General features: G+C 35.7%; 2 protein-coding genes and 2 pseudogenes across 2 annotated transcripts; 3 read left to right on the forward strand and 1 right to left on the reverse strand.

The window, feature by feature from the left end:
- The first annotated feature begins 487 nt into the window (after positions 1-487).
- On the forward strand, positions 488-2,496 carry LOC143618272 (mannan endo-1,4-beta-mannosidase 5-like; annotated as a pseudogene).
- Positions 2,497-3,650: 1,154 nt separating this feature from the next.
- Positions 3,651-4,565, forward strand: LOC143618276 (mannan endo-1,4-beta-mannosidase 5-like). The gene is made up of 3 exons (XM_077090551.1): positions 3,651-4,007; positions 4,094-4,288; positions 4,368-4,565. The coding sequence occupies exons 1-3, from the start codon at positions 3,651-3,653 to the stop codon at positions 4,563-4,565; spliced, it is 750 nt and encodes a 249-aa protein (XP_076946666.1).
- Positions 4,097-5,744, forward strand: LOC143618273 (mannan endo-1,4-beta-mannosidase 5-like). Its single transcript, XM_077090550.1, has 3 exons — positions 4,097-4,288; positions 4,356-4,768; positions 4,970-5,744. The coding sequence occupies exons 2-3, from the start codon at positions 4,581-4,583 to the stop codon at positions 5,370-5,372; spliced, it is 591 nt and encodes a 196-aa protein (XP_076946665.1). The 5' UTR covers positions 4,097-4,288; positions 4,356-4,580; the 3' UTR covers positions 5,373-5,744.
- Positions 5,745-9,019: 3,275 nt separating this feature from the next.
- On the reverse strand, positions 9,020-10,033 carry LOC143618274 (phytolongin Phyl1.1 pseudogene; annotated as a pseudogene).
- Positions 10,034-11,297: the final 1,264 nt, after the last annotated feature.

An 11,297-nucleotide genomic window follows, 5' to 3' on the forward strand; every position in this document is an offset into this window, starting at 1 on the left:
CAATTTTTTAAAAAATAGTTTGCAATGTGAAAATATTTAGAAATGAAAAAAAACATATATAACCTGTTATCTAGGTAAAATATCTATTATTAAAACACAAATGAAAGTTTAGTAACTTAATTGTAACAAAATATTTTATGAGTTAACCGATTGAAACAATTTTAAAACTTGACTACTATTTTATAGATTAATCCATTTATTATACTTCGAGAACAAACAACCAAAAAGTTAAGGGGTACTTATGGATAAATGTTAACAGTAATTTTATGGTTTTTAAGTACTTGAGAGTATTAAAAAGGTGACAATGCAAATGCAAGATTGAAAGTTTTTGGTCATCTCTAGCACACGAAAATGAGACCCAATTCATGCACTAACTTATTTATTCCAATATCTTTTTACTTCTATATTTACCAAACTTCCTTGTCTAAAACACACTATAAAACTACTTCGTTTCCATCATCTCATACATTCAAATCTTCCTCCAACAATGGCTACTTACATCAAACCTGCCCAAAATTCATGGGTTGCTATTTTTCTTGCTTTATCTTTATACATATCTCTTCTTGATTGTGTTTGTGAAGCTAGGGATTATAAAGGAACCGCCTTTGTTCAAACTAAAGGATCACACTTTGTTATCAACGGTTCAACTTTTCTGTTCAACGGTTTTAATGCATATTGGATGATGAATGTGGCCACGGATCCGAACGATAGGTACAAAGTTAGTCAAGTGTTACAAGACGCTGCGAATGCTGGTCTTTTTGTTTGTCGCACATGGGCTTTCGCCGATGGTGGTGATGGTGATAGAGTGTTACAAATTTCACCAGGGGTATATGATGAGCGCGTATTTCAGGTACCACTCAATTTACTTGTTGCACTCTCTCTTTAAGTTGTCACATAAGTAATATTCTTATGTACACGGTTTTTATACGTAGGGATTAGATTTCGTGGTGGCCGAAGCAGGAAAATACGGTGTTCGGTTGATATTAAGTTTTGGTAACAATTTCAAGGACTTTGGAGGGAAAACACAATATGTTAAGTGGGCTAGAAACTCAGGCGTTCAGGTCCATAGTGATGATGATTTCTTCACAAATTCAATAATTAAAGGGTATTACAAAAACCATATTCGAGTAAGTACAAATATATTATATGTTATGTTATCCAATTCAAATATCTTCTTATAGTAACTTCCATGTATTATAATGAATGAAGAGAGTTATAACAAGAATCAACACAATCACCAAAATCGCGTATAGTCAGGACGCCACAATAATGGCATGGGAACTCATTAACGAGCCTCGATGCCTAGCTGATTTGTCAGGGCGAACGATTAATGTTAGTGATTTTTATAACAATTTAAATGACATGATTATTTTTAAATTTATATATAATTTCATGAATCTGAATTTATGATTGTCTTTAACTAGGATTGGGCTCAAGAAATGGCTTTGTTTGTTAAATCATTGGATCGACGTCATTTGTTGGAGATCGGTATGGAGACACAACACCGAGAAGAAAAAAAGAAGTAAACCCTATTTACCCAGTTGGAACCGATTTCATCGGTAGCAATCTTATCAAGGAAATCGATTTCGCCACTATACATGCGTATCCGGATAGATGGCAATTTGATTAAGTGAACTAATTGAGTCGCACGCTTTACGTGCAACTCATAAAAAGTAAACAATGCTACCAAAATCCGTACACATAATGGAAAGAAGGTTTGCTTACATTATGTCCAGGGTTTGCATAAAACTGAAAAATCGAACCTAACCCAAACAAAAATTGACGATTTGGTTTTATGTTTCTGTAATACATGAACTTTTTGTCCAGTTTCGGGGTTATATTAAATAGAACCTGGAAAAAAAAAGACAAGCCGAATGTATGAATTTTCATTTTTAATTTTGAATGCTAAGCAATTTATAAGAATTTGTTAAATAACGTAACCCAAATATTTTAGCTAAAATGTATACTAATCTTAATCGTTATTTAGACCCAAAGTCTATTATTGGGCCAATTTTTTTGGCCCATATATTTCAAGCCCAAATGGTAAAACAGAGTGAAGCAAACCGAAACCAAGCGGTTTTAAAAAAACTTGAAAACTGACTTTTTGATTTTTGGTTTGGTCGTTTTAGTCCAAAACCGACACTATCACACCCCTACTTATAACTTATTTACAGGTCCCCAGAAGGAACAGATGAAGCTTCTCAAAGGGCATCTTTGCGAAAATGGATGTGGAGTCATTTCAAAGATTCAAGGACTATCCTAAAGAAGCCATTGGTGTTAACCGAATTCGGGAAGTCGATCAAAGCACCAAATTCTGACATCAACAAAAGGGATTCATACATAAAACTTATTTATAGAGACATTTACACGGAGGCAAGGATTGGAGGGACGGTTGGTGGTGGTTTAGTGTGGCAGATTATGGCGGAGGGGATGGATTCCTATGGAGACGGATATGAAATTATCTTGTCACAAAACCCGTCCACCATCATGACATGATCACTCTATCACATAAGCAAAAAATGTTTGTAAGCAATTTAATTTGAACACATTGAGGCGGTGTGATACCGGTCAATGACCCAAATTCACGTCAGGGCCAAGCAACCTGAACCCGACCCGGACAATCTGCATCACAGGCGGAAGTCCATTTACATTTTCCGACATTTATAATTTTTTTTTGAATGGCTTCCGACATTTATATTAATGTTGTTGTTTGGCAATTTCAATCACAACACCTTTCCATGCATGTAAAATTTGTTGTAATTCAAAAAATAAAGCTTTAATAAAATAATATGAAAACAAACTATTATTAGAAAAAGGTTTCCTTCCTATAAGGTAATGGCGATACACAAATTTGTTATAAATTTTAATATTTTTAATTATCATTAATTAGTAACTATTAACCGTCACTAAGGTTATAAATGTTATAAATGTAATTCAAAAAATAAAGCTTAATTATCATCAAGACATATATAACCGTCACTAAGGTGTAATCATTTTCTCTTAAATAATCAATTTCTTACCTTTGTAAACGGTTGTGTTTTAACAATCATTTAATTCTATAAACCCGTTTTGGAATGTAAATAACTGTTTATGTTTTTGTAATTTAAATGTTAAGTTAATCATGTTACCACTTGAAAGTTAATATAAATAGTTAAGGTGTGACTCGATTTCATAATCAGTCCTGATTGTAAAATTGATTTGGAAATATATTAGGAGGATGCTATTTCAAGTTTATATTTAGAAAACTTATTCTAAGAAAATTAAAAAGGTTAGATGTAATATCGCCTAGCATATTGATTTGGTTTCTTTCGCGAACTTATTGTTGAATTCACCTCAAAAGCACGTAATCATGTCTCGTTTGCCTGCAAAAACCGAAGCAAATTAACAATGCAATACGCACATACAATATGACGATATCCGATGATCCATGCACCAATGTTGGTTATTTACTTGTCTCACAAGCCATTCTTATTTTAACCACCATAATGGTCATCTTCTAGCACACGAAAAATGTGTCCCCTTCCTGTGGTAACCTATTTCTTCTAATATCTTTTAACTTCTATATTTATCAAACTTCGTTTTCTAAAACACACTACAAAAGCACTATATATCGTTTCCCATCATCTCCTAATCTTCCAGTACCATTAACAATGGCTACTTACATAAAACCTCCAAATCTTTCATGGAGTGCCATTTTTCTTATTATTTCTCTCCTTGGTTGTGTTTGTGAAGCCAGAGTTTACCGGGATAAAAGAAATACCTTTGTTCGAATCAAAAAATCACACTTTGTTATCAACGGTTCACCTTTTCTCTTCAACGGTTTCAATGCATATTGGATGATGAATGTAGCCACTGAACCGAGTGAAAGGTACAAAGTTAGCCAAGTATTACAAGACGCTGCAAGTGCTGGTCTATCGGTTTGTCGCACATGGGCTTTTGGCGATGGTGGGGGTGGGGATAGAGTACTACAAATTTCACCAGGAGTATATGATGAACGCGTATTTCAGGTACCTGTCAGTTTACTTGTTGCATTCCACGTTTAACTTGTCATGTCAGTAATATTATCTACTGGTTTTTAACTTTTTATACACAGGGACTGGATTTCGTGGTGGCCGAAGCAAGAAAATATGGTATCCGGTTGATATTAAGTTTTGTTAACAATTATAAGGACTTCGGAGGGAGATCACAATATGTTGGGTGGGCTAGAAACTCAGGGGTACAAATTAGCAGTGATGATGATTTCTACACAAATCCAATAGTTCAAGGTTATTACAAGAATCATGTTCAAGTAAGTAAAATTTTTCTTTTTTTGGTGTCCAATTAAAATTTGTTTTCATGGTAACTTACATGCATAGTTATGAATGTAGAGAGTTATAACAAGAATCAATACAATCACCAATATCGCGTATAGTAACGACTCCACAATTATGGCATGGGAACTCATGAATGAGCCTCGCTGTCAAGCTGATTATTCAGGACGAATGATTAATGTTAGTGATTTTAATTATGTAAATGAGACGATTTTGGAAGTTCATAAATTTGAATTTATGCTACTCTTTAAATAGGATTGGGCTCAAGAAATGGCTTTTTTTGTTAAATCATTGGACCGGCGTCATTTGTTGGAGATCGGAATGGAAGGGTTTTATGGAGACACAACGCCGAAAAGAAAAAAAATAAACCCTGGTTTCGAAGCTGGAACCGATTTCATCAAAAACAATCTTATTAGAGAAATCGATTTCGCTACTATACATGCATATCCTGATCAATGGTAAATTTGGAAGTCATATGCTCTAATAATATCTTCTATTATATGTAGAGATTAAAAAAGGGATTAATAAATATCCTGATATATCAAATAATAATAACAGATGGTTAACATGATTAACATGATCTTCTTTAGAAGGAAAAAAAAAAGCCCTATACGTAACAGAATTACGGTATATTTATCTTATGTCTAACTTATTCATAGGTTATCTGGAAAAGATGAAGATACTCAAATGGCATTTATGAGAAGATGGTCGTGTACTCATTTCAAAGATTCTAAAACTATCCTAAAGAAGCCACTAGTTGTAGCTGAATTTGGAAAGTCAAGCAAAGACGATCCACATTTCGACATTAACAAAAGGGATTCATACATGAAAGCGGTTTATAGAAACATATACATGGAGGCGAGAAATGGAGGGACGGTTGGTGGTGGTTTAGTGTGGCAGATTATGGCGGAGGGGATGGGTTCATACGGGGACGGATATGAAATTATCTTGTCAGAAAACCCGTCCACCAATCGCATCATGTCGCGCCAATCTCGTGTTATGACCACGTTATCACATTTGCTAAGAATTCGAGGTCAACGTCCCCCTATAAGCCAAGTTTGATCACTTTGAAGACCGTTCGTTTTTGTATCACCATCAGCATTCGCGTTCTTATGGAAATCATAATCACATTCTATAACGATTAAGAATTAAGAAATTAACCACATTTAACATTTTTGTGGGATGTACATGTACGCTATTCTTTTATATATTTATATATTGCATATCATGGTAATGTAACAATGAATATTAGTTAAAAAAAAAGAAAGAATCCAATAACTTGCATATCGGTTAATTGTAGACCAAATTAGATGACAAAATGAAGAAAAAATATGATTCTTTTAGTTATACTGGAGTAGAAGTTTAATTTATTATATAAAAACGGAAAAAATAACTTGCGTATCAGGTTAATCATTGATAACATATCCTTTGTTTACATCTTAACGTTATTCCTATATCCATGCTTTGTCATCAGCTTCCTCCATCATCTAATTAAAGGTGTTTCACTGTATTTGTATCTGTTTTAATATCAAAAGTAAATTAATTAACAAAACTTTTTCAAATCGTGAGGGAAATCATTTTTCTTTTTTCTTTAAAGGCAAAAATATTAAACTAAAAAAGGACTACTTAGAACTAGAGGTGCCAAATCTGGTATTTTTTAGGAACCAGAACCGGGTAGAGTAGGAACCAACTCTGGGTATGGTCAACAAAAGTCAAGAACCGGGTCAGGCAAGGTCAAGTATTTGAACCGGGTTTGCCGGATTTTTATTGGGTTTCGGGTAGGGTCAGGTCGGGTTTTGACCAGATATAGGTGGAACCGGTTTCGGCAGGTCCGGGTCGGTTCCGGTTCAGATTCCGGTGAGAAACCAAAACCCGGTCCATACCCGCGGTCGGGTAGGGTCCGGAACTGGTTTTTTGCCCACCTCTACTTAGAAGAGGCAAGAAGGTTGAAGGGAAATTAAATGAAAAGAAAATACAAAATACATACCCCGAAACGTTCAATTATAATGGAAAATTCACGAAGTTAAACCTACACCATCTCTCCAATTCTAAACAAGAGCAGTTGCTTCTATGTTCCACCAATAAGAAGGAAACTGATTTGATGCCATTAACCACTTTCGACATAAAACTGGGCTTTATTATAAATGACATTATTCCTAGCTAGCCAAATCATTCAACATGTGATGGCCGAGATTGACTAAACCGCTTGGCACTCCTCTTTGTGATATATCAATTTACCTAGAAGATCAAGAATCTCCTCCACCGAGCCGAATCTAGCCTGTTTTGGTAAGTTAACCCATTCGTGTGTCATTGACCATACCCCTTTGATTACATTACAATGAACAAATAAGTGTTGAGAGTTTCTACATTCCTTCCACAAAACACACACCGTGTGTCCTCCAAGAATACGCCCCTTGATGAGATTGCCCACTTCGTCGCTACGCGGTCTAACAACAATCTCCAAATAAAGCAATTAACCTTAATGGGTAGTTGGTACTAAGGGTGCAAATCGCGACCGGCTCGTTAAAAAGCTCGATCGAGCCAAGCTTAATCGAGCCTGAGCTCGACCATGAAAGTAAGCTCGTTTAATAAACGAGACCGAGCCCGAGCTTCACTTATCAAACTCGAGCCGGCTTGCGAGCCTAAATGAACATGTCATATGTATAATTTTTTAAAATATATATTTAATAATTATTAATTAATATATATAATGTTATGAAAAAATAAATAAAAATAACCAAATAACATATATTATTTTATGCATAAAATTATAATTGAAAAAATATATAAAAATTATTATAAATATATCAACATAAAAAATCAATTAATAAATAGTTTGCGAGCCGAGCTCGAGCTTAAAAATCTACTCACCAAGCTTTGAAAATAGAGCTCGAAACTAGCCGAGCTCGAGCTCCGTGTAAGTTAAACGAGCCTAGTCGAGCTCGGGCTCGGCTTGTCTCGTCTCGTTTGCACCCCTATTGGGTACCCACCCTAGCCAAAATTTAAAGCCGCTGACTTGATGTTCCAAGTTGTACATCTCCCATCTCAAAGATTAAATCTTTAACCGTGAAATCAGCGACTGTACCATCCGACACCTGCCACAACCAAATATCAGGTTTTAAAGACAGCGATATATTAGAGATCAAGCTTAAACAGTTCTGCAGTTCGAGACAATGCCGGGCTGAAGTAAGTTTTCTCCGTCATCTCCACTTCCATTCAACTTCATTATTACACCAAACATAGCATTGTGAAACCAAGGCATCCTTCTGTTTCTAAAATAAAAAGTGATAGAAACAACTTTTACAATGGATGTTCACTTACCCAACAGCCTTAACCAAAAAAATGTTTTTTCACCTAACCCAACTTAAGGTGTCTGCAGCTTCATCGAACCCTCCAATATTCCTCTATGCTCAACTAAATGAAGACTTAACTGGTATTGATTCCCATTTATGTGTCTCTGTGTATAGCCGAAATTACTTTAACCCAAAGAGAGCCATTACCGGTTTCATAACGAGTCAACCATTTAGCTAGCAATGCTTTGTTTGCAGCCTTCAAGCTGCCTACCCCTGAACCGCCCCGATCTTTGTCTAGGATTATCCTATTCCAAGCTAACCAACTTATTTTCTCTTTTTCCTCCGACCCTCCCCAAATAAATCTTCTTCTTTTGCTTTCAAGTTGTTTTAATACCTTCCCGGAGCTTTAAAAATAGAAAAATAACATGTGCCCAAGCTGCCTAATACCGATTTACTGAGGGTTAACCAACCCCACAAGACCAGGCCCTAGCCTTCCATTTAGTGAGGGAAATCTTCTAACTAAAAATTTACACAAATAATTGTTTCACACACACACACACACACGTATATTTTAAAGAGAATTTGCCCAAGATTGAACTGCTGGTTCATGTCCTGTTCGTATTTCAAAACATCATGATGTAGATTTGGCATGTTTCCCTCAACAGCACAATCAAAACTTCAAGGCAGAAACACCAAAGTTGGTGGTGGTAGGACAACACTCATTAAAAAGAAACTACAAATCAGCAAATAAACCATTAATCCCATTTAAAATCATCATCATCATCATCGTACTCAGTATATCCCACCAATAGCAAAGCTATGGTAGGGTCTGAGGAGGGTAAGATGTAGACAGCCTTACCTCTACCCCATGGGGATAGAGAGGCTGCTTCCGGTGAGACCCCCGGCTCGATAGTAGTTTTGCATCAAGCCTTGGACATATTACATAAGGCACATAGCACTCAATCATCGGGACGCCGGCTGATTGGTGCATGTACCCTTGTCTTTCGGCTATCAACGCCACCACATGATGCCTGATTAACCTTCCATCACTTTTAACGTTATTTTCACAAAATTAGTAAAATAACGTCAAAATTAGTGCAATTTTACTTTTGCCCACCCGAGGGTTCACACATATATACATTATATGCGCGCACCGCAAGCAGGGCACATTAATCCCATTTAAAATACTAACTCTAAATCATAAAATGGTGAAATTGTTGACACATTAACAGATTCAACTTATCAGGTCAGGGTAACCAGATGAATCACATGTTAATACTCTTGCAACAATCAAATGGCAATACCAGGTACTATGTTCATGTTTAATTTACAGAGCAGACGTGCAAAAAAATTGAATCAGAAAATATAACATTATATCAAGAATTAATCACAAACTTCCACCTATTAGCTTTAAACTTCAGTGCAACAAGATAATGTACATTAAATAGCTTTTCAAGAAAATATACAACAATGTATAAACCAGAAATCTGTTATAAACAGTAACCAGAAACCATACCATCCAAGGTTCTCAAATCTAGAATCATGAGCAGCTTCCATAAGTTGTCACCGTATACACTCAGTACCGCGACACACCACTATCCAAACAACAAACAACACCAAACAAACCGCAGCATCAATCGCAAGAACAATACGCACTTGACGACACCACTTATTTCTCACAATTTGAGCCCTCGATCTACTCACTAAACTAACTTCTTTCGTCAACGAAACACCGCCACGATTATCAAGATTCAAACTCGAAGAATCCACCTTTGTCCCCTGTGTATCCGTAGACTTTCTATGTTCATCAATCACATTAACCACATGATCTCTCATCTTCCTCTTATCTTGCTTATTCGATTTCCCCAACAAAGGCGCCTTCGTTGACGTCCCTATATCCAGCTGCCCGTTATTAACACTATCATTATACGGTGATGGCACCGTGGTCTCGGTGACATGCTCTAAAGACTTAATCAACCTTCTAATAACTGGAAACAACTGTTCTTGTAACACTAGTGAATTCGAGTTTGACACGATCCGTCTCAACCCCTTTTTAGCGACTTTCTTGAACGCGTCTCTCACGTGTTCTAAAAACTCCAGGTTTTTAGAAGTATCAAGATTATTATCATTAATGATGGTAAAATAAACATACTCATCTTCCATTAAAAACCCAAAAGTTTTATTAACCATGGTCTGAAAATACCATTTGTGATTGGAAGGAGCTTTTTCCAAACATAAAGCTGCTAACTTTTCAATTTCTTGATCACTTCCATTATTATATGCATACAATACACTTCCTCCTTTGGATACACAGCAATATTGAACTGTGTTACAGACTCTACTCATCTTCAATTGCAAATTGAAAACAATTAAAGCCCTTAACTATGCTGGGCTTTTGGAGTTGAGAAATTAGATCCCTAAATGTATGGTTAAAACCATAATTGTATGAATTGGCGTGAACCTAGAGTAATTGAGTAACATGTTATAAAGAAATTATTAATAGAGATGGAGATATCACCGGTTGTAGCTGTAAGCAGATCTATGAAGAAGAGAGTGGATGTGGTGTTCTTGATTGGATTTTGAAAGTCAAATGTGTAATTTGGGAGAATTTTGACAGGATCACGACTTATTTGTCGTCCACTATTTAGATACCATAAAACAAAATAAAAAATTGATAGATACCGAAAAGAAAAGGAAAAATGTCATTTTCATCCTTGTGATTTGGTAAAAAAAATAAATTTTAGTTAAAAAGTTTATTTTTTTATCACGTTTCCTAATTTTTGTCAATCACATCAAATGACTAACACCCTTGAATTTAATCGCTAAGTCAGGGGTAGACATGTTTTTCACTCTTTCTTTACTGTAATACTTATTTCATTTTACTACGGTTTTCATTCTTGTGGTTTGTCCAAATATACGGTTTTAGTACAGTAGTTTTAAATGTGCATTTTTCGTCTATATAGTTTTATTTCACTTGAAATTAAACCCGAATTCACTAATCTCGTTAAGTCTGGTCGTTAAACCCATCAGTGTGCCATTCACGTGAGGGGGCCTGCGAATTAGGACTGAGGTTTATTTTGTGAGAAAAACAACAAAATTGGTCGTCAAGTGAGGGGCACGCAAATTTGATAGGGGCGAAAATTGCAAACTTGAAACTATTGGACTAAAACCACCGATTTGGACAAACTACAGAGACGAAAATCGCAGTTCACTGAAATAAGTATTATAATAAAGAAAGAGTGAAAAGACAGGTCTACCCCTGACTTAACGATTAATTTTAACAGAGTTAGTGATTTGATGTAATTTGCAAGAATTGGGAAACATGAAGGGTCCATATGCAGAAAATAAACATTTTGGACTAAATTCGCATTATTTTTCAAACCACAAGTACGAAAATGACACTTTACTCTAAAGAAAATTATGATTTGTGCTCCTGTGCTGGAACGGCGGGCGCACTTTACAGGCCCCAATCTGATTTTGCGTGTTTCATGCCGCTATTGTTTCTGGGCGGATGCAGTCTTGCTCCTGCCGTTAGTTTTCCGTCCGACTGAATTGTGTAGTGACTATTATTCCCCTTTCTGATAAATAATTCGTACTCCTATGGAAACAAGAATTTTCATTTGGGACTCTGCCTTAATTTCTCTCCTATTTTTAAGGAACCGTTTTTTTAAATTTATGTCCTCAAAATTGTTGG

Source organism: Bidens hawaiensis, unplaced genomic scaffold (genome assembly GCF_021521415.1).
Source record: "Bidens hawaiensis isolate Kalapana, Puna unplaced genomic scaffold, B.hawaiensis_p1.1 tig00067305_1, whole genome shotgun sequence".
In the NCBI taxonomy this organism is placed as follows: Eukaryota; Viridiplantae; Streptophyta; class Magnoliopsida; order Asterales; family Asteraceae; genus Bidens; species Bidens hawaiensis.